The sequence below is a fragment of the Giraffa tippelskirchi genome, chromosome 2 (assembly GCF_054371585.1).
Source record: "Giraffa tippelskirchi isolate mGirTip1 chromosome 2, T2T-mGirTip1v1.2.pri, whole genome shotgun sequence".
Classification (NCBI taxonomy): Eukaryota; Metazoa; Chordata; class Mammalia; order Artiodactyla; family Giraffidae; genus Giraffa; species Giraffa tippelskirchi.
Genome location: NC_137276.1, coordinates 81,589,482 through 81,616,937, shown reverse-complemented (window position 1 = coordinate 81,616,937; position 27,456 = coordinate 81,589,482). Strand labels below are relative to the sequence as shown.

General features: G+C 35.4%; 1 protein-coding gene across 1 annotated transcript in view; it reads left to right on the top strand.

The window, feature by feature from the left end:
* The window catches only part of RYR2 (ryanodine receptor 2), an 849,571-nt gene that overhangs the window by 377,626 nt on the left and 444,489 nt on the right, over window positions 1–27,456 (top strand). The window contains exons 11-12 of the mRNA XM_081569302.1: window positions 16,118–16,192; window positions 21,687–21,843. Of these exons, the coding sequence (XP_081425428.1) occupies window positions 16,118–16,192; window positions 21,687–21,843 (232 nt within the window). The remainder of the gene's footprint in view (window positions 1–16,117; window positions 16,193–21,686; window positions 21,844–27,456) is intronic.

Here is a 27,456-nt window from a genome sequence, read left to right as displayed (position 1 = left end):
TTAATTATTATTTTATATTGGAATATAGTTGATTTACAATGTTGTGTTAGTTTTCAGGTATGCACCAGAGTAATTCAGTTGTACATGTATATGTATCTATTCTTTTTCAGATTCTTTTCCCATGTAGGTTATTGCAGAGTATTGAGTAGAGTTCCCTATGCTGTACAGTAGGTCCTTGTTGATTATTTTATATCGTGTGTGTGTTAATCTCAACCTTCTAATTTGTCCCTCCTCCCTCCACCTTTTCCCTTTGGTAACCATAAGTTTATTTTGTGAGTCTGTTCCTGTTTCGTAAATAACTTCAATTGTATCATTGTTTTTAGATTCCATATATAAGGGATATCATGTTAAATTTGTCTTTCTCTGTCTGACTTAGTTCACTTAGCATGATAGTGTCTCCTGCTAATTCTTTAGATTGTTGGTTATTAATCATTTCTGAGAAAACTTGGGGACATGTCAAAGACATTTTGATGTTGTTCTGGGTCCAATTTTCCATTGCATCCTTATTGAAGACTACTCCCCCATCCTGGTATTATCCTTTTTAAAATTTCTTATTTAAGTATAGTTGATGTACGGTGTCGTGCCAATCTTTCTGTAAAAATGTGACTTGGTTATATACATATAACTTTTTGTATACATATATACATATTCTTTTCTATATTCTTTTCCATTATATTTTATCATAGGATATTCAGTGTAGTTTTCTGTGCTGTATACAGTAGGACCTTGTTGTTTATCCATTCTAAATCTACTTCCAGTATTATTCTTGATTTAATGTTGATTATTTCTGTGTCAAATTAATCTCAACAGGCATTCAGATCAACATATTGCTCTCTTTAGGTAGTGATGTCAGTAAGAACACATTTTTAATGCCCCTTATACAGCATTTTTACATGGGTAAAATTAAATGAAAATGGATGTCAAGTCATGACTTGAGGGAGAAAACAAATCAGAAATAGGCAGCAGAAGTATGAAGGATCTTGCTTAAGAAGAAGAGTTACCTATACCTTGATTACACAGTGAAATTGAGCAATTACTTGCAAATAATGATAAAAGTAATCCTTAAATTTTATGTTTACAGAGCACTGTTTTCTTTCACATCTTAATATCATTGTTTAGAAATGTCTTTCTCTCCCTCTGTCCTTACCGTAAGTTAATTTCAATGTCTTACAGAATGAGGGGACAGCAAAGGAAAGCACAGCTAGGAGGCGACTTTTCTTTAATTGGTAGGACTCTGTATGAGAAACACCTAGTGACAACCTAAAAAATATATTTTGATTCATTTTTTTAAAAAGAAGTAAAAATTGACTTTTGGACCACAATGTGAGAGTTGGAAACGTTCCAGGGAAATATGTAGACCTTTCTTTTAACTCATAACTCTTATAGCCAGGCTATACACAATTATATGTATGAAATTACATGTATACACAGTATGAAAAGGCAAAAAGATATGACACTGAAAGATGAACTCCCCAAGTCGGTAGGTACCCAATATGCTACTGGAGAAGAGTGGAGAAATAACTCCAGAAAGAATGAAGAGATAGAGCCAAAATGAAAACAACGCCCAGTTGTGGATGTGATGGGTGATGGAAGTAAAGTCCGATGCTGTAAAGAACAATATTGCATAGGAACCTGGAATGTTAGGTCCGTGAATCAAGGTAAATTGGAAGTGGTCAAACAAGAGATGGCAAGAGTGAACATCAACATTTTAGGAATCAGTGAACTAAAATAGACCGGAATGGACAAATTTAATTCAGAAGACCATTATATCTACTACTGTGGGAAAGAATCCCTTAGAAGAAATGGAGTAGCCCTCATAGTCAACAAAAGAGTCTGAAATGTAGTACTTGGGTGCAATCTCAAAAATGACAATTATCTCTGTTCGTTTCCAAGGCAAACCATTCAATATCACAGTAGTGCAAGTCTATCCTGCAACCAGTAATGCTGAAGAAGCTGAAATTGAATGGTTCTATGAAGACCTACAAGACCTTCTAGAACTAACACCAAAAAAATGTCCTTTTCATCATAGGGGACTGGAATGAAAAAGGAGGAAGTCAAGAGATACCTGGAGTAACAGGCAAATTTGGCCTTGGAGTACAGAGCGAAGCAGGGCAAAGGCTAACAGAGTTTTGCCAAGACAGTGCACTGGTCATAGCAAACATTCTCTTCCAACAGCACAGGAGAAGACTCTACACATGGACATCACCAGATGGTCAATACCAAAATCAGATTGGTTATATTCTTTACAGCCAAAGATGGATAAGCTCTATACAGTCAGCAAAAACAAGACCAGGAACTGACGGTGGTTCAAATCATGAACTCCTTATTGCCAAACTCAGAAACCCTAGTGGTTTCTAGGGAAGACCACTAGACTATTTACGTATGACCTAAATCAAATCCCTTATGAATATACAGTGGAAGTGACAAGTATATTCAAAGGATTAGATCTGATGGACAGAATAACTGAAGAACTATGGATGAAAGTTCGTGACATTGTTACAGGAGGCAGTGATCAAGACCATCCCCAAGGAAAATGCAAAAAAGGCAAAATGGTTGTCTGAGGAGCCCTTACAAATAGCTGAGAAAAGAAGAGACATTAAAGGCAACAGAGAAAAGGAAAGATATACCCATTTGACTGCAGAGTTCCAAGGAATAGCAAAGAGAGATAAGAAAGCCTTCCTCAGTGATCAATGCAAAGAAATAGAGGAAAACGACAGAATAGGAAAGACTAGAGATCTCGTCAAGAGAATTAGAGATACCAAGGGAACATTTCTTGCAAAGATGGGCACAATAAAGGACAGAAATGGTATGGACCTAACAGAAGCAGAAGATATTGAGAAGAGGTGACAAGAATACACAGAAGAAGTATACAAAAAAGACCATCATGACCCAGATAACCACGATGGTGTGATCATTCACCTAGAGCCAGACATCCTGGAATGCAAAGTCAAGTGGGCCTTAGGAAGCATCATTGTGAACAAAGCTAGTGGAGGTGATGGAATTCTCAAATCCTAATAGATGATGCTGTGAAAGTGCTACACTAAATATACTAGCAAATTTGGAAGACTCAGCAGTGGCCACAGGACTGGAAAAGGTCAGTTTTCATTCCAATCCCAAAGAAAAGCAATGCCAAAGAATGCTCAAATTACCACACAATTGCACTCATCTCACACGCTAGTAAAGTAATGCTCAAAATTCTCCAAGCCAGGCTTCACCAGTACATGAACCTTGAACATCCAGATGTAAAAGCTGGATCTAGAAAAGGCAGAGGAACCAGAGATCAAATTGCCAACATCTGCTGGATCATTGAAAAAGCAAGAGAATTCCAGGAAAACATCTACTTCTGCTTTATTGATTACACCAAAACCTTTGTGTAGATCACAACAAACTGTGGAAAATTCTGCAAGAAGTGGGAATACCAGACTACCTTACCTGCCCCATGAGAAATCTGTATGCAGGTCAAGCAGTAATAGTTAGAACCAGACATGGAACAATGGACTGGTTCCAAGTTGGCAAAGGAGTACAACAAGGTTGTATATTGTCACCCTGCTTATTTAACTTATATGCAGAGTACAGCATGGGAAATTCTGGCCTGGTTGAAACACAAGCTGGTATCAAGTCTGCCGGGAGAAATATCAATAACCTCAGATATGCAGATGACACCACCTTTATGGCTGAAAGTGAAGAAGAACTAAAGAGCCTCTTGATGAAAGTGAAAGAGGAGAGTGAAAAGCTGGCTTAAAACTCAACATTCAAGAAAATAAGATCATGGCATCCAGTCCCATCACTTCATGGCAAATAGATGGGGAAACAATGGAAACAGTGACAGACTTTATTTTTTTGAGCTCCAAAATCACTGCATATAGTTACTGCAGCCATAAAATTAAAAGACACTTTTTTCTTGGAAAAAAGCTATGTCCAATCTAGAGAGCATGCTAAAAAACAGAGACATTACTTTGCCAACAAAGGTCTGTCCAGTCAAAGTTATTTTTCCAGTAGTCATGTGTGGATGTGAGAGTTGTAGTATAAAGAGAGCCGAGCACCTAAGAATTGATGCTTTTGAACTGTGGTGTTGGAGAAGACTCTTGAGAGTCCCTTGGACTGCAAGGAGATCCACCCAGCCAATCCTAAGGGAAAACAGTCCTGAATATTCTTTGGAAGGACTGATGCTGAAGCTGAAACTCCAATACTTTGGCCACCTGATGCGAAGAACTGCCTCATTGGAAAAGACTCTGATGCTGGGAAAGATTGAAGTCAGGAAGAGAAGGGGATAACAGAGGATGAGATGGTTGGATGACATCACCAACTCGATGGACATGAGTTTGAGCTAGCTCCAGGAGTTGGTGATGGACAGGGAAGCCTGGTGTGCTGCAGTCCGTGGGGTCACAAAGAATCGTGCATGACTGACCAACTGAACTGAACTGATACACAATTATATTCTGTTATTAAAATTTAATAACTAATGTCACATCCAGTTTGTTATGAGAAGTAATTGAATTCATTAAGGAGATCACCATAAATTACAGTTAGTTCTGAGCAATTTAGGACCATTTTTGGTCATAAATCCTGGGTTATTAAATAAATTTCTCTATCTGCTCATGCCTTGTTCCACTGACAGTGTTTGAATATACATAATACATAATATAACTCTTACTTGTAGCAATTTAAGATGCAGTTCAGTGATGAGTACTGCAGTTCTAAATACTGATGCATTGATCTTTTTTATTATCTTTACAATTTATTCAAGTATGTTGATTTACATTGTGTTAATTTCCAGAGTACAGCACAGTGGTTCAGTTATTCATATGTATGTTCTTTTTCATATTCTTTTCCATTATGATTTATCACAGGAATTTCAATATAGTTCTCTATGCCATTCATTGGGATCTTGTTGTTTACCCATCCTATATATAATAGTTTGCCTCTGCTAATCCCAAACTCCCAATCCTTCCATCTGTTACCCTCCCTGGCTTGGCAATCACTAATCTGTTCTGTATCTGATGGATAAATCCTATTCACATTTAAATTTGTATATGTATGTTGTTTCCTGTGCATTCTCATGGGAGTTTTAATCAGTCCCAGAACAAAGAGCATATATTGTCCCATTCAATTAAGTGTAATTGAATTGGAGAATGAGGCCTACCAAAGTTAAAATTATATTTTCAGTTCAATTTAGTCGCTCAGTCGTGTCCGACTCTTTGCGACCCCATGAACCGCAGCACTCCAGGCCTCCCTGTCCAATATATATTTTGTTTGTTTGTTTGTTTCCCCATACTTCCCGTTCATGTTGCTTTTATGGATTGAATTATGACATGTTTGCAAAATAAAGCTTCACTGTGGTTTTATTTTAAATTTCTTGAGAATTTTTCAGAAAGATGTATGGCTCTAAAACTACCAGTATCCAACTTGTCTGAACAACAATAAGAGTCATAAAAGTATCATCAATAAGAGTTGTGAGCAGTCAGATGAAAGGGAGAAATGTAATTAAGATTAACTGTAGAATTGTAATTTCTTAGTTCTTCAAACTCTTCAAATAGTGAGATAGAATAAATTAAGCATGAACAAGTTGTGGTGCTTGGCAAGAGATTTGTCAGATGCAACACAGTTTTTAATTATTGCTTTTAAAATAAGTTTTCATTCTGGAGGCTTAAAATTTGATTGCCAGTTTTTATTTCAAGCATGAAATCTTTTACATGAGGATATTTTCTATTCTAGATTCTATCTCTGTATTGTACCTTATTTACTTCTGTCCATTTTTTATGTGAATATAATAAAATATCAACAAAAGCATTTCCTTTATGTGCACACATCTTTACTAATGGATTAAATATGCACTATCTGAATTATGTCATGCTTTTAAATGAATCAATTTTAAAAGAGATCAGTTAGGGGAATATTATTCAGAATCATTGTTTTTTATCTCTAATGTGCAAACCGTTATTAGAGGAACATTTTTTTGAAAAGTATTATTGGTATGTTAAAACATAGCTCATAAGTAGTTTTATTCACTCAACACATATTTGTGGAAAGACTTCCATGTTCTGGGTGTTGGGGTTACAATAGTATCTAAAAAGATACCAAGTCTCTTTTCTGAAGGAGTTTACATCCTAGTGGGGATATTTGACAGTAAAAGCTTAAAATGCTTGTCTATAAATGCACACACATATACATGCTTGCATAGATAAAATACACCCAGTGATGTCTGTGTGTCTTGGAGTTGAGGGGAGAGAAAGGGAGGGAGAAAGATAGGTTGTCCTGTTACCATCTTACCAGACATCACTGTTGGCATATAATACTTGCTCTGTCCTGTTCCTTTCAAATGCAGAACTGTTAAGTCATTGTTTCTGACAGTGTCTGTAGATAAATGCTACATTTGCTTTTCAGAAGTGACTCAGCAAGCAAAAGCCTTGCTGTATGTATGCATGAAAATATTTTTACCTTCATGCCCCCTTTGATATTATGACCTAATGAGCTTTACTTGGTAAATAATTCATAAGGCATGAGATGGGTGTGATCTAATGAATTAAATGTCTCTCTGGCTTAGCAGGAGATGCATGGTTTATATCTGAGTACACAATTGGATGACTAATATCCTGCAGGGTGTGTATGCCTTCAGTCACTACCTTGGAGCAAGCTTCCAAACGTGCTCTGTTTTGCTCCAAAATGAAAGTAAAGAAATGAAAGTAATGAAACTTTACTTTCTTCTCTTCTCCTTCATGTCCTGTGCATACCTCTTTGGTCCAGGAATAAGATAGATTCGTCATATAGTTTCACTAGAAGAGTAAGCACATGAAGGAGAGCTATTCTTGATTCTTTATCTCTTCTCCCTGAAAAGAACTTGTCTTTCACCTAAACTTATCCTCCCTGCTGATTGCAGAGAGTAACCTGATCTTGCTTTGGCCTGTCATCCTGTAGGAGCCTGAATTAGTCGGGCGGGCGTCAAACTCTCAGAGAATGACTGTGCTAGATGACAGTATTTAGCAAAACACAGACTTTAGTATTTCCCTGGTAGTCCAGTGGTTAAGACTTTGGCTTCAAAAGCAGGGGATGTGGGTTCTATCCCTTGTCAGGGGCTAAGATCCCACAGGCTGCGGAGCACCAAAAAAAATTTTTTTTAATTCTTTAATTAAAAATACAGACTTTGAAGGCAAAGGATTGAAAATATAAAAATTGGAGCCATTCGATTTCAGTAAAATTTAAAAAGCAATTGAGGTGTTTTCACTGAAAGTGAGTGAATTGCAAGAGACAATAGATTAAACATCAACACTGAGAAAAAAAGAGAAATCTCCCAGTTATTTTTTCAGTGAAAATTTAAGACCACTTTTACTGGCTCACGTTTAGTTTTTTAACTTAATCCAGGTGTAAGCAATATCTTTCAGGAAGAAAATAAAAGACAAGCTTCCTCTTTTTTTTAGTTTCCATGACTTTGTGGTGGAATTTTATTCTGTATAGACTGAAAAGTAAAAGCAGCAGCATGTATTTTGTTGTTTTTCTGCTCCAGTTGTATTTATATGATCCATTTAATATGGAATCAGAGTGTAAGGATGTTATTGTTTTTAATCCACAATAATTCATTTATATTTTATATAAATGTGTTATCTCAAAACATGACCTTTCTGCTTGTGAAACAACTTCAATAGAAATCTCACAAACTCAGCCCCGAGTAAATATGCAATACTTCTTTAAGTGCTGTATAGGCATATACTTCTTGATTTCTCTGTTAGATGAAGAGATTCTTGACAGCTTGCCTTAGCACCTGCCTGGGGCTGAGCTGATTAGCCAAACACTCTCATAGGCACATACACAGTAGATGGGGTCCAAGCAGAAATTCTACTGCGGAAATATGTAATAATCTTTTAATCGTAGGTCTGTCTTTCAGTCACTTTCACTCAATTCATTTAATGTTTATTGAGGGCTTGTAGGTTCTAGGCATTTAGCGAGTGTGTGCTAACCTTAAAAAATGAGATTGTAGAAGATTGTGGAAAATATATCTTCTAAAAAATTTTTTTCAGGCAAGGCTTTATTGGGGCCTCTGCAGTAGCAGGAGGGAACAAAAACAAGTAAAGTTTCCCTTGTTTGCTTCATTGTTGTGTGGGCGGGCATCAGGCTTATTCCTTATATGGGAAAAAAAAATGGAGGAAAAAAGTCATGCACTTTCTTGTGATGTTAATTTATGTTTTCTCCTGGTGCTTTTTCTATTATTTTTCCCTACTGAAGCAACTAGGAGTCCCAGAGCACTTTTCCTCTCAGGGAAGATTTGAGAGTTGGCAGAAAGCTTAAGTTTTCTATAAGGTACTACACTTCCTGACTTTTATTCCCTAAAGACTAAATCCAAAGAAGTCATTATGCTTAATGTCTTACACACAGGGAGAACAGAAAAAGAAGAGAAGGAGGGAATTTTCCCTAGACTTCAGACACTCAGATGGAGCAAATGGATACCCCATATGCCCACACCCAAAATGAACCACAGTCCAAACCTCACACTTTATAAGAAATCTAATTAAAATGGATCATGGGCATAAATGTAAAACATAGAACATTTAGGAAAAAATCTTGTACATATTTTGTTAGATATGTACCCAAGAAATATACTTTTTCTTTTTGGTTGATATATAAATGTCTTGTGTTTTAATTTCAAATTCCTGTTGTTCATCACTGGTATGTAAGAAGTCTAGTTTGTGCCTTAATTTTGTATACTGCAGTTTTCCTATAATTGCTGCTTAGTTCCAGGAGTTTTATTTTTGTTGTTGTTGATTCTCTAGAATTTTCTACATAGACAATCATGTCATTGGTGAACAAAAACCGTTTAAAATTTCCTTTTTCAATCCACATACCTTTTCTTTCCTTTTCTTCACTTGTTGCATTAGCTAGAACTTCTAGTACAGTGTTGAAAAGGAGTGATAAGATGGGAAATTCTTGTCTTGTTCTTGATCTTGTCTAGGGGGAGAGCATCTAGTTTCTTACCATTAAGTAAGATGTTAATTATAGATCATCTTTATCAAGTTGAAGAAGTTCCCTTCTATTCCCAGTTGACAGAGTTTTCATTGTGAATGAATGTTGTATTCTCTCAAATTCCTTTTGCATTTATTAATGTAACTGTATTGTTTTTTTATTCTTTAGCCTGTGGCTGTGATAGATTATATGAATATTCAATGATATTTTAAATTAATAAACTTGTGTGTAAAGAGGGAGAAAAGCAATCATTTTTGCTACATACTTATGTTAAAGCAGTACATTTCTTTTGAGATAAAACATAGTGGTAGTTCCTGTGGATAACAGTTTTGACTTTTAAAATCTATTTTGTTAGTTTTAAAAAACCATTTTTTAAAAGAAGTTAATTCTGTGGTCTGTCATTCATTTATTGAACACTAAGTTTGGAAAAATGAAGAATTCTGCTCTTTGTTCTTACTGTCCTGCATTGTGGTAACTAAAATACAATGATAATGACTTTTTTTGTCCCTACTGAAATCTGCATAAACATATTATAAACATTTGAAATAGCAAGGCAATCTTCAGAAGTCAGTAAACTACTCTTCTCTATTTTTAATTTGTGTAACTGATTCGTTATCAAAATTGGATGTGAGTGAGTAAATTTCCTTTTATTATTTTTTTGTTCTTCTTTTGTTGGTCAGGATTTGTTACACACTCCAGCTTCTATCAAGACAAAAATAAACCAAAATATGTTCAAAAATAGAACTCTAATAGCAACATTTCTTATCCCCATGTTTTAAGGCCATATGATAAATGTTAAGAAAAAGGAAGTTCAGTTGGAAGAAAAAAAGGTGATGTCCGTGATATTGCAATAATAATTGACTCTGAACTGTTCAGTGTTAAATAATATACTAAATTTAGGGCTTCCCTGTGTTGAAACAAAAGTAAATTGAAAACAATCTAACTGTTGTTTTTGAAATTCAGGCAGAAGACAGTACTCTTGCTCATGCTTTACTGATCAAACAGAAATTTTTAGGGGGATAATTCAAGTGCTCTGAAACACTATAAATTTATCCATCATTATCTTAGAGAGGAAAGAAGGAATCCCTTGCAATGTGGATATTAATTCCAGATTTAGAAATATAGATAGATAAATTGGATTTTCTTTCAGTTTGTGATGTTTAATTTTATGTGGAAAATTCTGAAAGAGATGGGAATACCAGACCACCTGACCTGCCTCTTGAGAAATCTGGATGCAGGTCAGGAAGCAACAGTTAGAACTGGACATGGAACAATTGACTGGTTCCAAGTAAGAAAAGAGGTATGTCAAGGCTGTATATTGTCACCCTGCTTATTTAACTTATATGCAGAGTATATAGTGAGTAACGCTGGGCTGGAGGAAGCACAAGCTGGAATCAAGATTGCTGGGAGAAATATCAATAACCTCAGATATGCAGATGACACCACCCTTATGGCAGAAAATGAAGAAGAACTAAAGAGCCTTGTGATGAAAGTTAAAGAGGAGAGTGAAAAAGTTAGCTTAAAGCTCAACATTCAGAAAACTAAGATCATGGCATCTGGTCCCATCACTTCATGGCAAATAGATGGAGAAACAGTCGAAACAGTGTGAGACTTCATTTTGGGGGGCTCCAAAATCAGTGCAGATGGTGACTGCAGCCATGAAATTAAAAGACGCTTATTCCTTGAAAGAAAAGTTATGACCAATCTAAATAGCATATTAAAAAGCAGAGACATTACTTTGCCAACAAAGGTCCGTCTAGTCAAGGCTATGGTTTTTCCAGTGGTCATGTATGGATGGAATTGGACTGTGAAGAAAGCTGAGCGCTGCAGAATTGATGCATTTGAATTGTGGTGTTGGAGAAGACTCTTGAGAGTCCCTTGGACTGCAAGGAGATCCAACCAGTCCCTCCTAAAGGAAATCGGTCCTGGGTGTTCATTGGAAGGACTGATGTTGAAGCTGAAACTCCAATACTTTGGCCACCTGATGTGAAGAGCTGACTCATTTGAAAAGACCGTGATGCTGGGAAAGATTGATGGTGGCAGGAGAAGGGTATGACAGAGGAGGAGATGGTTGAATGGGATCACCGACTCAATGGACATGAGCTTGAGTAAACTCTGGGAGTTGGTGATGAACAGGGAAGCCTGGCGTGCTGCAGTCCATGGGGCCGCAAAGAGTCAGACATGACTGAGCGACTGAACTGAATTGAATTTTATGTGTCAACTTGAGTGGGTCACCAAGTACCTAAATATTTGATCCAACTATTTGATCAGATTATTCTGGGTGTTTCATGTGAGTGTTTTTAGATGAGTTTAATGTTAAAATTTACAAAAAATAAAGCAGATTGCCTTCCCTTATGTGGATAGTCCTAATCTAATCAGATAAAGACCTGAATAGAACAGAAAGGCTGACTCTTCATGAATCCGAAGGAACTCTTTTTGCTTACTGTCTTTGAGCTGAGACATCAATATTTTCCTCCCTTTGAACTGAACTGAGATCTGAACCTGTCATCTTTGGACTGGGCCTACACCATTGGCTTTGCTGGTTCTCAGACATGGACTGGAACTTAAATCATCAGCTCTCCTGGGTCTCCAGTAGATCTTAAAACTTGTCAGCCTCCATAATTGCATGAACAGACTCCTTATAATAAACTCTTTATATAAAATTATATGTATATATATAGGTGCATATATATATACACACACATACATATATACATACGTATGAACATATGCACATATATATATATATATGAATAGTTCTATTTATGTGAAAAAACCTGACTAAAACAATTATGAAAGACTTTAGATCTCGAATTTCATCTAGCTGTCTCTCTCTGAGATTAAAATTAACAATAATATGGGTATGATCTTTCTGATTGGAGTCAGCAAACTCTAACTTGTGGCTTAAATCGGGCCCACTACTTGTTTTTCTAAATAAAGTTTTACTGGGACATAGATCTGCATATAGACCTGTTCTGAAACACTGTGAATTTATCCATCATTATCTTGGAGAGGAAAATAGGAATCCCTTGCAATGTGGCTATTATTTACAGGTTTAGAAATATAGATAGATAAATTGGATTTTCTTTGAATTAGTTATTGTGGTGTTTAATTTTATGTGTCAACTTGCGTGAGTCAGCAAGTACCCAAATATTTGATAAAACTATTTGATCAAATTATTCTGGGTGTTTCTAGTTTCTCTGCAGAAGGGAGGGGTCTCTTTACAGCTTTGAATCTTTTATTAACAATGTGTTTTATGATTCTGTGCTGAAGCCCACTAATTGGAATTGTGTATCCTGTAAAATTTTGTTATAAATACATGCTGATAAATGCCAAACTGTCAGGGTGTGAAGTCTTTGTAAGGACTCGTGCTTTTATCTGTATGCTAATGCTAGATTTTTCTGGGGCTCAGACTCTGAAGATGAGCTATCCTGGCTGTCAAAGTGCCTGCTTTTAGAGTGTTCTATAGCTGAAAATCGAAAAATAGCTCACTACTTTCATTCAGTGAACAATATTATAACACTTATGAGAAGTGGAATTGATGACAGGAATAATTTGTCCTTATTAAAAGAATAACTTTAAAGGACTTCTTTGGGCAGTTTTATGTGATCAGCCTGAAATACGAGTTCATTAATGAAGTGTGTTTTGTTGGAGGATAATGTTTTATGTAGGCCATAATTTACAGCCAGAATCCTGGGATTTTTTAAAGTATTGTTGAACAAGGCACATACTATTGGTTAATAGGTGTATTTTTAAAATTCCTATTCAGTGAAATTTCAGTGACTTCTGATTTATGAAGTAGAAGACTCTTTTTAAAAATTTTGTTACAAATAGTATCATTGTCTAGTAGTTTTAACACACTTTCTTTTTTCTCTTTAGCTGTAACATTGTTTTGGTTCATTAATTCAATAGAGTTAGTAAATAGAAAGCTGCACACATGCTTCTGCATTCTCTAATCTCTTCAGACAATTCTTGGTTTATTGGATTTCATTATTTCTTCAATAATTAAGAATTGCAGGCTACAATCTCTAAAAGTTTACCTGTACATCATAAACGTGTTATGAAGTTTTCTTTTATTAATTATATTCTAGTTAGGGTATAATTTCTATTTCCTCTTTGACCTATAAGTAATTTAGGAGAGTTTCTTACTTTTCCAAATTGTTGTTTTCTTCATCATTTTAGTATTTATTTCCAAATTTTATTTGTTATGATCAGAAAATATGTGAGTAAATAGCTACACTTAAAAAAATCTTATAAAATTTTCTTTATGGCCAAGTATGAGATCTTTATTAAAAGTCTGGGAGAAACAAACACAATATTGTAAAGCTATTATCCTTCAGTTAGAAACAAATTTTTAAAAAACCTATATTTGTGTATATCTATTAGTATGTAAAATATATATTGTACACAAATGCACATGAACATACATCTATATTTTGTCACTCATTACCTTTCAAGTACATACCCAGAGATTCTAATTTAATGGCCTGAGAATTGTCTGGAGTTTTTAAAGCTTTCCAGGTGATTATAACATACAACCAACACTAAGAATGACTATCCTAATGAAATAATGGTTTTAGTCCAGTGATTCTCAGAGTGTGGACTGGCTGTACCAACACCATCTGGGAACTTGTTAAAAATACAAATTATTGATCTTACTAAACTGGAAACTCTGGGGGCCCAGGAGTCTGTATGTTTTTATATTTTTATTAGGTTATAATTGGTTTACACTGTTGTGTTAGTTTTTTTGGTACAGTGACGTGAATCAGCAATCTGTATAATCCCTTCCCTCTTAGGCATCCCGTGAACCTACCCCAATCCTACCCCTCTAGGTCATTACAGAGCATCAAGCTGAGCTTCCTGTGCTATACAGCAGCTTCCCACTTCCCATATCTATTTTACACATGATAGTGTGGATAAAAAAGTTAGTTGCTCAGCCGTATCCAATTCTTTGGGACCCCATGGATTGTAGCCCAGCCTCCTCTGTCCATGTAATTCTCCCAGCAAGAATACTAGAATGTGTTGCAATTCCCTTCTCCGGGGAATCTTCCCAACCCAGGGATCGAACCCGCTTCTCCTACATTGCAGGCGAATGTTTTACTGTCTGAGCCACCAGGGAAGCCCATAGTGTATATATGTCAGTGCTAATTCTCTCAATGTTTGCCCCACCCCCCTCTTCCCCTTTTGTCCACATGTCTGTTTTCTATGTCTGTGTCAAATTTCTGCCCTGCAAATTGATTTATCGGTAACATTTTTCTAGAGTCCTATATACCTGCCTTAATATACATATTTGTTTTTCTGACTCACTTTACTCTGTGTGACAGACTCTAGTTCCCTCTACATCACTAAAAAATGTCTCAATTTTGTTCTTTTATATGGCTGAGTAATATTCCTTTGTTATATATGTACCACAACTTCCTTATCCATTCATCTTTTGATGGACATTTAGGTTGCTTCCCTCCAGCAATCTGTATTTTAAAAAACTTGAAAGATGATTCCAGTAGTCACTAAAGATTGAGAACTACTGATGTATAAAAGTGTTTTGACATTGCAAGTAATCTTGTCCCCAGAAGACATTTCATCTTATCTGGAAGCATTTTAGATTGTCACAACTTGGGTGATCGCATACAAGTTGTGACTCAAGTTGTGGGTCACAACTTGGTGGCTTGTGTTTGTGTGTAGTTGATAGAGGGCAGCGGAGAAGGCAATGGCACCCCACTCCAGTACTCTTGCCTGGAAAAGCCCATGGACAGAGGAGCCTGGTAGGCTGCAGTCCATGGGGTCGCTAAGAGTTGGACATGACTGAGCGACTTCACTTTTACTTTTCCCTTTCATGCACTGGAGAAGGAAATGGCAACCCACTCCAGTATTCTTGCCTGGAGAATCCCAGGGATGGTGGAGCCTGGTGGGCTGCCGTCTATGGGGTCGCACAGAGTCGGACACGACTGAAGCAACTTAGCAGCAGCAGCAGCAGATAGAGGGCAGGGATATGTCAAATACCCTACAGTGCATGGGATCGCCCCTCACAGCAAAGAATTACCCGGACCAAAGTGTCAGTAGTGCTACTGTTTAGAAACTGATGTAGGCTATAGTTTCCCAACTTTGACTCCCTCTTATGACTAGCTGGGGATTCCAAATTTAGTTTAATTTGGCCAGTGTTAAGGGCAATATGTCAGGATTTTAAAAGCCATCCCCATGATTATATTCACAATCACAATTGAAAATTCCTGCTGAGGACCCTGGTCATTGAGGTACCTAAAATTCTTACATTCTAATGGATGGATCAGAGTGATCTTGAATTAATTTTACTGTAAAAAGTTAAAAAGTAGTCATTATTACCTCCTGATGTGATGTAATAGGAAGGCAAACACCATTTTCTGAAGTGTTCTTGCCGAAATAGCTCAACTTTGAACATGAGCAAGTTTATAGATTTGTTAATCTAACTACCAACTTAGGGGCAGATATTAAAAAAACCACTGTGAGGATGTCATCAGCAAAATCAGAATGTAGAAAGTACTCCAGGACAAATGATAGTGGTTTTTTTTCAACAAATAAATGATAAGAGGGAAAAAAAAATAGGAGAACTGTTCTTTGTTGTTGTTTAGTTGCTAAGTCGTGTCTGACTCTTTGGTGACCCCGTGGACTGTAGTCCACCTGGCTCCTCTGTCTATGGGGTTACCCAGTCATGAATAATAGAGTGGGTAGCCATTCCCTTCTCCAGGGGATCTTCCCAACACAGAGATCGAACTTGCATCTTCTGCTTGGCAGGTGGATTCTTTACCACCAAGCCACCTGGGAAGCTATAATATATTACATTTCAACAGCACTTAAACTCAGAACAGAGTACTTTTATAGACTTAAGTTTAATAGTGGAAGTATTCACTGGGAGAGAGAAAACAATGGCCAGGGTGAGGGAGAGAGGATGAATGGGATTACAGGGAGTAAATGACAAAGAAATGTGTTTAAATCAATTGTTTATTCAGATCACTGTTATCACTGTTATTTGTATTTCCAGCTATATTCTCTCCTACCAAAAAGTATAGCTTTTACTGTTTATCCAAAGCTTTCCCATTTACTTTCTTTTTTAATTGACTTGAAAAATAGAGTCTAAGAATGCAACATTAAAATCGGGGTTTATATATTCATATATGTATTTTTTTAACAGAACTGTTCATTATGAAGGTGGTGCTGTATCGGTTCACGCACGTTCCCTGTGGCGACTAGAGACACTAAGAGTTGCGTAAGTAGAACTTCTGAATACATCCCGATGCTTTGGGTACAAAAGATTGGGCTGGCCAAAATGTTCATTTGGGTTTTTCTGTAACATCTTATGAAACAACTCAATGAACTTTTTGGCCAACCCCATATATCTAGTGCTCTTGAACTTTTCTGCAAAATGGTCATGCTAACAAACAACACGTAGATGAAACACTCTCCTTTTTTACCTTCCCCCTGCATTTATTTACCTTTCACTAGCCTATATTCACCAGGTAGTAAGCAATGGGTTTATACCATCTGCTTTTTTTTTAGCCTCATTTGGTTTTGTGTTATCAATTCATCCCAGTCTGTGCCTCTCCTGGCAGGAAGAGCTCCTAGTGCAGTGATGTAAGATTTGGAGTAAGGACAAATTGTTTGCAGGCCTGTCGCACATTTCAGATTAGGGCTTGATCTGAATCACATTTGAGATTACATTTCACATTTCAGATTACAAAGGCATATGTAAACCAGTGGAAACTCGAACCCAAATGAGGTGTGCAAGTCATCACTAGCAGTCACTATCTTTACTTAAAACTAGCTTGATAGCTGAGTGAGAAATGTGAATTGAAAACAGACTCACTGTGTATTCATTATAGAAACAATGATTATCTTTTTTATTCTGGTGACTTCAAAAAGCTGTCCAGAGATTGACTTTTAGTTACTCTAAGTAAATGCAATACTGATGATAAAGGTGTCATTTTGAACTATTTTAAATAGAATTTAACATCAATCAAATTAATAGAAAAGATTAGAAGGTCATTCCCTTGTCCAGAAAACAGAGTTTTCAATGCATTTTTTCCCTGTTATATTACACTTTAAAAATTTATTGATTTAGGGTAATAGATTTTCATGGATGTGTGTAGGAAACTGTCTTATTATGGAATTGCTGTATTTTATTAACTTGATTTTTTGAGATTAATGGTTAAAATAGTTCAGTGGTCTTCAGGGTTTTTTTTATTTTTGCTTATGTACTCTGTACAATAATTTCAAAAACTTTGTATTTCCTTGAACATTGCTAGGCTCAACATAGAATTGTTTTCATTATCAGTTTAAATAGATGCATAGAATATAACTTACAGTGTATTGTAAGTAGTGACATTTTAAGATGACATGGGTAAACTACTCTCGTAAAAATATCCTATTGACCTTGCGTACTGATGCAATTTAATACCCATCTTTATTTATTTAAAAATGCTTGAACATGGTCTCTTTAACAGTGAAAAAATATGTTGTTCATCTTTCTCATTGAAATCATATTAGTTTTACTCTCCCATGACAGAATTTTACCCCAATCAGGTTTTTTTATGATTGATTTTCTGCTCGCTCTATCTACTCCTACTCAACAAAAATATGCATGTAAATTAAATTTATTTCTATATTTCCTCTGATTGTAAGTATGCAACTTTTAGAAAGTGCTCTATATTAATCCATTAGTTATCAATTAATTGATAATACTGTTTCTTTCTATGTAAATTCACAGTTGGTCAAACCCACTGAAATATTAAAACTGATAAATATTGAACTTAAAAGTAAAATTTTATGGACAGTGAATCTATTAATGGGATGGAAATAGAAGAGATGACTTATAAAGCAAAAGGAAGAAAGCTCGTAGCCTTTATGTGCTTCATAAATTATATAGAGAATCTAGGGAAAAGAATTCCAAATATATACATGTATTTCTATAGTTTGCCTTGTGTATTGTTAAAAATGACAGCTTAATTAGAGATGAAATAGTGCCTTTATAAAACAGATTTCAGATGTTTTTTCACACCTGTAGATCTACCTACCCTTCAGGATTGTGTACTTAAATTATTGTTTGTTTGTTTTGTTTTGTTTTGTTTTTTGAGGAAGCCAGGTCCTAAATCTATCGCTTATAAAAAAAAAAAGGGTAAGAGCTCCTGAAAGCCTGATGAGACTTCCTCTTCATTGTCAGCAATGTTATTGATGAGCTGTAATTACAGAAATACTCTTGAAAGTATCCAAATGGATTTCTTCATTGAAGTTTTTTTAAAAAGATTTGGTTGCATCTTTGACCTCCTTTGGCATCACTGTAAAAATATAAATTAGATTGCATTTAATTTGCATGTGTTCTTATTATATTCAGTGGTGACATAATTACTTACTTTTCTTTTACTTTGGAAGTGATATTCAAATTACTGCTTATGTGTATAACAGAACTATATTCCAAAGGTCAATGTTTATATTGTAATCTTTGGGATACCATATAGTTTTTTTCTCCAGTGAGGTGCCAAACTATAGATTTGTTATAATTTATGTAGTCCAGTAATTATTATTTTATATTACAATCTCATACAAATAACATTAATTGTGTCAAAAGTTTTTCAGTATCATGAACTTTTTAATGAAGTAACCTTTAATTTGGGGAGTCAAATGTAATAGAAAACACTTTCCTGTATTATACCCCTATGCAAAGTTTAAGACTATTATACGTAGGATATATGTTGACTTCTGTAATAGAAATGATCATTGCAATTATAAATACGCATTATGTATACTTACAATTCTACTTTCTTATGTTACAAAATTTTAAAAAATTAACATCCTCATTCCTTTGAGATATTTACAAGTTAATGTAGATAATACATAGGGAACAGTTGTCTAATATGTTAACATAGAAAACTGGTTTATATAACTACTTTGTTTCAAGTGTTTTCAGTTTTTACTGAACTATTAGTTTCTTGCCCTTGATTCTCCTGGCCTTGTCCTCTTTTCTTTTGGACCATGGACACATGAGATGAGCTAATTTGAGTGCTTGTGAGCTAAAGAAAATGTGCTTAGACTTCACAATGTTTGACTGAGAATTGGGCAAGTTCATTCCATTTCTAACAAAATTCCCTTGGTGGATTGAGAAGAGTGCTTATGTATATGAACCCTGTTAGATTTGAGCCCAAATAGATTTGAACATGGGATCTAGAATACTGTCTAGAAGTTCTGGTGGAAAGTATGTGTATGGACATACTTATGGACTATTTGAAAACGAAGTTGTTTTCTCTGGTTAGGATGAGTCATTATTTGATGAGATATTCAAATGCTCCTTGAAATAATGGAATGACATGAAAAATAATTGCTTTTTTATAGCATCTGCAAACAGTCTACTTAATTTCATGAGGGGAATACACAAAGCTTTTCTATTTCCAGAGTAGAAATGCTTTAACATGCTATTATTGGTAAACAAACTTAAATTTCATTTTTAAGGCACTACTGTGTTATTATCAGGATTTATTGGTACATAGTTATTATTTTAGTAGGAGGATTTATCCAAAGTAATTATCTTTATAAACATTTCCATGTAAAACTTGAACTTATTACAGTATCATTCTAGTATTAATTTTCCAGGCTAATACTTCAGGTTAAGAAAAAATCCAGGTTAGGGAAACAGCATTCAGTTCACTTCAGTCGTTCAGTCGTGTCCGACTCTTTCTGACCCCATGAACCGCAGCACGGCAGGCCTCCCTGTCCATCACCGACTCCCGGAGTTTACCCAAACTCATGTCCATTGAGTCGGTGATGCCATCAACCATCTCATCCTCTGCCATCCCCTTCTCCTCCTGTCCTCACTCTTTCCCAGCATTAGGTTCTTTTCCAATGAGTCAGCTCTTTGCATCAGGTGGCCAAAGTATTGGAGTTTCAGCTTCAACATCAGTCCTTCCAATGAACACCCAGGACTGATTTCCTTTAGGATGGACTGGTTGGATCTCCTTGCAGTCCAAGGGACTCTCAAGAGTCTTCTCCAACACCACAGTTCAAAAGCATCAATTCTTCAGCACTCAGCTTTCTTTATAGTCCAACAACAGCATATAATTGACTTAAAGATAATTTGTTGAAACAAAATTGGCATTAGTAAATCTACTGCAAATTTAAAAAAAATAAAAATAGTGTTTGTAATTTATAGAACCTAAAAGTTTTTAATGATTCTGTATGAAAACAAGCTTATTAATTAATAAATCATATTGGAATCCTCTACATATTTACTTTTTATCTGTTTGATTCATTTTGTAGTGGTAAGAACTTCTACTGTAATTATCTTTTAAAACTTTATGCTTGTGTGTGTTGTGTTTCATTTTCTGTTTGCCATTGGCATGTGAAGCTTCATGAAATAGTACATTCTTTTTAGAGTATATCTTTCCCATTATAAAATAATCAACTGTATCCTCTTTATGGGCTTCCCAGGTGGCTCAGTAGTAAAGAACCTGCCTGCCAAGCAGGAGATGTGAGTTTGATCCCTGGCTCAGGAAGATTCCCTAGAGAAGGAAGTGACAACCCACTCTAGTAATCTTACCTGGGAAATTCTATGGACAGAGAAGCCTGGTGGGTTACCGTCCATGGGATTGCAAATGAGTTGGACATGACTTAATAACTCCACAACAACAATAATATCTCCTTCATACTTTTTGCCTTGAATTTTAATTTGTCTGATAGCAATTTTACCATCATTATTTTCTCTTGGTTTTATGGGCATGGTGAATCTTTTTTATTTTTACTTTATTGAAAAAGATGTTTGATTTTTAGCACATTTCTCATCATTGATAAGAGGCTGTTCTTGCTTTGCACACTAGCATGATGACTGAAAGTCTCCATTATTGGAACCTTCTTTCCATTCTTTACCATAGTGAGGGCAAGGTTCTGTTATGTATAGCTTTCAGTTAACACAGTTCTATACAATGCGAGAATGGTCTGTATCTTCATTTTTCTTTTCTTCTCTATCCAAAATCCACTATTTTAAAAGCAGATTTTTGTGATCACAACTTTGCTTTTCATCTTTTTTCTGCAACTTTAGTTTGCATTTTCTGTGTTTTGCTTGCAATTTTTCTTGCCTTTTTTCCTCTTGACCCTAATCAAATTTAGTTTCTTCATTTGTCTCTTTTGTTCCTTGGTTTTTATTGACATCATTGTTCCATATTATTAAAATTTAAAGCATAGGATGAAATTTCTTTTTTTCAGATAAATGTCTAATTCAGTCTGTATATATGAATTCCAGTTAACATAATTAGGCATTGACTCTAATACCACTCGCCTTCAAATCTGTTCAAATCCAACAAAAAACTAGTAAATCCTAGTTTATGAGTTTTATGAGTTTAAAGTGTCATTTTAATCTCACAATGTCTTTATCTGTGACTAGTGATTAGAAATTAACTCAGAACACAAATTCTTAGTCATCTTAGTAGTGTTTAGTGTGGATAGTATTACATTTAATGTCAGAAGACCTTGAGATAAATTTTGCTTCTACTTATTATTATCTACATGACAGTTACAATGAATATTACCTATAATCATTCCAAATAACCATTTTGTTATTTGTGAAATAAAAATACTACCACCATCATAAGGTTTTTGGAAACAATCAAGAAGACAGTATATGTAAAACCTCCTTGTTCATTGCCTGACACATACATTTTAATTGTGTTTCTCCTGTCATTGTGTTTGCTATTGGATCAAGTCTTAACATTTTTTGTTAGGTGGAGTGGAAGCCACATAAGATGGGGACAACCCTTTCGACTACGCCATGTCACAACAGGAAAATACTTGAGTCTCATGGAAGACAAAAGCCTTCTACTCATGGACAAAGAAAAAGCTGATGTCAAATCAACTGCATTTACCTTCCGATCTTCCAAGGTAACACAGAGATATAATTTTGGATTTCCCACTGCACTTCCTTTGATGTTAGAAATACAAAGAAAAATGATGTATGTTTTACACAAATTTCCAAATTCTCAGCTTCTCTTCTGTTCATTCCTCTTCAGTCAAACCCATTTCCCAAACCACTAAAACCTGCCCAGGTGTTTCACTTGGTTTGTCATTCTTTGGTTGTTTTCATGTGGCATATCCATCCAACCCCTTTTAGTTTTCTTAGGCATTGTAAGCCCAGATCTTGTGCTGCTGTTGTGTAACAGTGTGAGGGGCACATTAGCAGAACCTTTTCCTCACAGGCTCGGTTACACATCTGCTCTTACATACATTCCTTTCTTCTTACGTCTATTGAATCCTGTGTAAGAAGAAAACATCTAAGAATGTCCTTAGATCTTTCATGAGAATTCCTCTGAAGTAGATGTTGAGTAGAATGGACAAAATGAGTGCACATCAAAGTCAGGTTGAAATGCTGGTGCACAGTTAGACTCTCTCAGTACCTGGTGTGTGTGTGTGTGTGTGTGTGTGTGTGTGTGTGCCTGGTGTGTGTGTGTGTGTGTGTGTGTGTGTGTGTGTGTGTGTGTGTGTGTGTGTGTGAGCTGAGTCGTGTCTGACTCTGCGGTCCTATAGACTGTAGCTGAGTTGTGTCTGACTTTTTGTGGCCCCATAGACTGTAGCTGACTTTTTGTGGCCCCATAGACTGTAGCCCACCAGGCTCCTTTGTCCGTGGAAATCTCCAGGCAAGAATAATATTCTTTTCCATTATGATTTATCACAGGATATCAAATGCAGTTCCTTGTGCTACACAGTAGGACTTTATTGTTTGTCCATCCTATATATAATAGTTTGCAGTTGCTAATCCCAAACTACCAATTCATCCTTTTCCCACCCTCTCCCCGTTGGCAACCACAAGTTTGTCTCTATGTCTGTGAGTCTGTTTCTGTCCCATAAATAAGTTCATTTGTATCATATTTTAGATTCCACATGTAAGTAATATCATATGGTATTTGACTTTCTCTTTCTGACTTACTTCTCTTAGTATGACAATCTCTAGGGCCATCCATGTTGCTGCAAATGGCATTCATTGTTTTTATGGCTGAGTAGTATTCCATTGTGTGTGTGTGTATATATATATTTATGTGTGTGTGTGTATGTATATATATATAACACATCTTCTTTATCCATTCAACTGTTGAGGGACATTTAGGTTGTTTCCATATCTTGGCTATTGTGAACAGTGCTGCTATAAAAATAGGAGTCCCTGTATCTTTTTGAATTAGAGTTTTTCTGGATAAATACCCAGAAGTGGGATTGCTGGATGGTATGGTAACTCTGGGGGCTTCCCTGGTGGCTCAGCAGTAAAGAATCCATCTGCAATGCAGGAGATGCGGGTTCGATCCCTGGGTTGGAAAGATCCCCTGGAGGAGGGCACGGCAACCCATTCCCTTATTGTTGCCTGGAAGATCCCATGGACAGAGTAGCCTGGCAGGCTATGGTCCATAGGGTCTCAAAGAATCGGTTATGTCTGAAGCAATTGAGCACATGGAAACTCTATTTTTAATTTTTTTGGGAAATCTTATTTTTAAAGTCACAGAATTTTCATTTTAAAATCACTGACAGATTAGGTAATAAAGTGTTTTCTATGACGTCAAGACAGTAACTATTATTTCTAAAATTACTTTGTTCTATTATATATAATGTGTAATCATTATAGAAGATTTTAAAAAGAAATAATGCAAAAATATGGTAAGGGGTAAATTAAAATTTTGTACTATCCATCACTCAGAAACAACTATTGAGTGTATGTATTTCAGTCTTTAATAACTCTATACATATTTTTATACTAATAGGGCTAATTATTAAAATTAAAAATTATTCATGATGAAAGGTGCAATTACATAGTAAGAAAGCATTGAACTTAGAACTAACTAAAATAGAGTAAAAGTACAGTTCTTAATCATAGATGACATAATATGTTTTTAAGCTAAAATATTTTTATACTGTTAACATTTTAGGGAAGATGATATAGGCAAACAATTTCTTTCATCCTTTTGTTAAGCATCATACTTGATCATGGTCCCCGGTCTTTGAATAAATAATCACGTTTTCTTAAAGGTGTATCTGATTCTTGTTTTCCCTTAATGCTACTGACAAGCTGAAAATGCTTGCTATATTTTTACATATTTTTGCTATATTATATCCAGTGAAAATAATGAGTACTTATATTTCTGGAAGGCAAAGATATGTGTGTAAGATATTTCTTTGATTCTTGGTGTACTTTGAGTATACAATTAATAAATGACTATTGGTTGACATAATTACTATGTTGTAAACCAAGTTTTTATTACTGGTGAAAAATTAAACTTTTTTTAGAACAGTTGAAAATACCAACTTTTATCTTAGAATCAAGGGTATGGTTTTAGAAATTCTGAAGTGAAAATCACCTCTTGAGGACCCTTATTTTACATTAGCGTTCCCTTACCTATGATTGTGTGAAACTGCTTTGAAAGTATATTCTTAAAACATATATATATATATATATTTGAGAAAACATTAAGATCATTCTGGGCTTCCCTCATAGCTCAGTTGGTAAAGAATCCACCTGCGATGCAGGAGACCCTGGCTCAATTCCTTGATAGGGAAGATCTGCTGGAGAAGGGATAGGCTACCCACTCCAGTATTCTTGGACTTCCCTTGTGGCTCAGCTGGTAAAACTGGTAAAGAATCTACTTGCAATGTGGGAGACCTGGGTTCAATCCCTAGGTTGGGAAGATCCCCTGGAGAAGGGAAAGGCTACCCACTCCAGTATTCTGGCCTGGAGAATTCCATGGACAGTATAGTCAGTGGGGTCCCAAAGAGTGGGACATGACTGAGTGACTTTCAGGTCACTTCACTTCAAGATCATTCTTACTTAAAATTTTGAGAACAGCTTTAAAAACCTGTTTTACTGGTTAATATAGTGAAGTGAAGTTGCTCAGTCATGTCTGACTCTTTGCAACCCCGTGGATGGACTGTAGCCTGCCAGGCTCCTCTGTCCATGGAATTTTCCAGGCAAGAGTACTGGAGTGGGTTGCCATTTCCTTCTCCAGGGGATCTTCCCAACCCAGGGATTGAACCCAGGTCTCCTGCATTGCAGGCAGACGCTTTACCATCTGAGCCACCAGGGAAGAAGGTACTGGTTAATATAAGGAGTGATTTTTTAAATTGTCATTGAGATATCTTTGTACTGATGTGAATACTCACTAGCCATTCTCAAGTTCAGGATTTGCAGAATAATCAACAATTGTTGATGACTGGATATATTCAGAATAAACACAATAAAGTGAAAGACAATTTATAATATCACCGATGTTGTTCCCTTTCCCCTCTCAGCTTTAGGGAGATATAACTGACATTTAATAATGTGTGAAAATAAGATGTACAATGTGATGTTTTGGTGCATATATATATTGCAAAATCCTTGGTCTTTTTTTTAAAGAAAACATTTTATATCATGAAAAATTCAGTTTGATTCATGCAGGTTTTCATAGACCTTTTCTTCACTTTCTCTACTCCTAGAATTTTAAACCATTACATTAGTGTATTGAAATGTCAGTTTTAATCATAAGGTAGGTTGACAATCACCCATGTATTACACTGCCCCCAAGATGTCATTTTTTTTTTTTTTTTTTAGCTTAAAATGCCACTAAACTATTCCTCTGTGGGTGATTTTCTCCAGTCTTTTTCCTCTAATGAACCGTGAATAGAAACCTTTGGCTATTGAAATGATGGAATACCAACCTCAAATAAGACTTCCAATGAGATTACAAGGATTATGAAGCAAATTGTAAAAATAGAACAAAATATTTTTAGGACATAGTTTTAGCATGTTTTTATTTTAGATTTTTATTCTTGGCTCAAAAAATGTTTAAGATGTTTTAAAATGTATAGACCCACACAATAAAAATAAGAGTCAAGCTAACAGTTTATAATATGCCAAGTAATGTGTTAAGTCCTTTTTATGTGTTTTCTTAGTTAATCCTAGTTCAAACCTATGAAGCTTAGATACTGTTTTTAATCTTCATTATGTACATGACTATAATTAGGCTTAGGTTAGTTAAGTGGCAGGTCTAGACTCTGAACCTAAGTATTAATAGTATATCTAAAGCCCCCTTTAATGATAAAACTTGTGATTTAATAATAATGAGTAGCAGATAAAAAGAAATGTTGCTCATCTGTGATCACCTGCGTATTATGTTTGCTTAGTGATTGATTAAACATCTAAAAATTAAATCAAAATGGATAATTTGGGCTTTTTTTGTTATCAAAATAGTTATATGAAGTTTATCAGTGCAGATGGATTTTTGCTTTTAATCAGGATTAAATTCAGAATAAATTCTTGCAATCAAGTGGTGTTTCTCAAAGGGTTTTGATAGCATAATAGAAAGTAATGCCCACTATGGTTTTACAGAAGATACAGAAATTCAGTTTTAGTTTTTATGATAATTTTAAATAGCATTAAGCCTGACAGTGAGCTTGGTGAAACCATCTGTGATTAAGATGAGGTGTTTCACTAATTTGAAAGGATATATGCATTTTTGTGTTCATTGCAGCATTGTTTACATTAACTAAGATTGATTAGTGTCCATCGATAGGTGAATGGATAAAGAAGATATGGTATACATACAAATATATATGATGGAATGTTACTCATCTGAAAAAAGAAATCTCGCCATTTACAACAATATGGATGCACATAGAGGGTATGCTGCTGAGTCAGAGAAAGACAAATACTGTATGATTTCACTTATATATTTATATATATACACAGAATTTAAAAAACAAAACCAATGAACAAGCATAACAGAACAGACTCATAGATACAGAGAACAAACACTATTCGTTGCCAGAAGGGAGAGAGACTAAAAGGTACAAACTTCCAGTTACAAATCAATAAGTCATAGGAATGAAATGTTCAGCATGGGAAATATAATTAATAATATTGTAATATCTTAGATGACATATGGTAATTAGCCATCATAGTGATGATTTTGTAATGTATAGTATTATGATTGAATCACTGTGTTGTATACCTGGAGCTAACATAGTGTTGTAGGCCAATTATACTTTAAGTTTTAAAAATGGAGATGCTGGAAAGAAATGCAACAGATGTTAATGATGGTTATCTCTGGGAGAGATGAGGACTATAGGCGATCATTAATTTTTGATACTTTTATGTATTTGTAGTTGTCTGCAATGAACAGATTTTGCTTATAAAATTAGAAAGAAAACAACATCCTTAAAAATGAAGAAAAGACAACAACAACAAAAAAAGAAAAAAGAAAGAAAAATTTGGTATATCAGTCAGAGTTTACCCAGAGAGACAGTGCCAGAATGAGAGACATATATATGAAGGGATGTTTTATATGGACTTGCTTTCTGAGATTGGAAAGCTGGCCAAGGAGTCTGTAGTGCAAATGTCCTGAAGAGGAAGATTGTAAGCAGAATGGAATCGATGGGACTCACTGTAGTCTCTGTGCTTAAGAAAAGCCTAAATCCTCTTTTAAAGACCGCACCCGATTAAGTATGACTCACCCTGGGAAGCCTCCCATTTTATTTGCT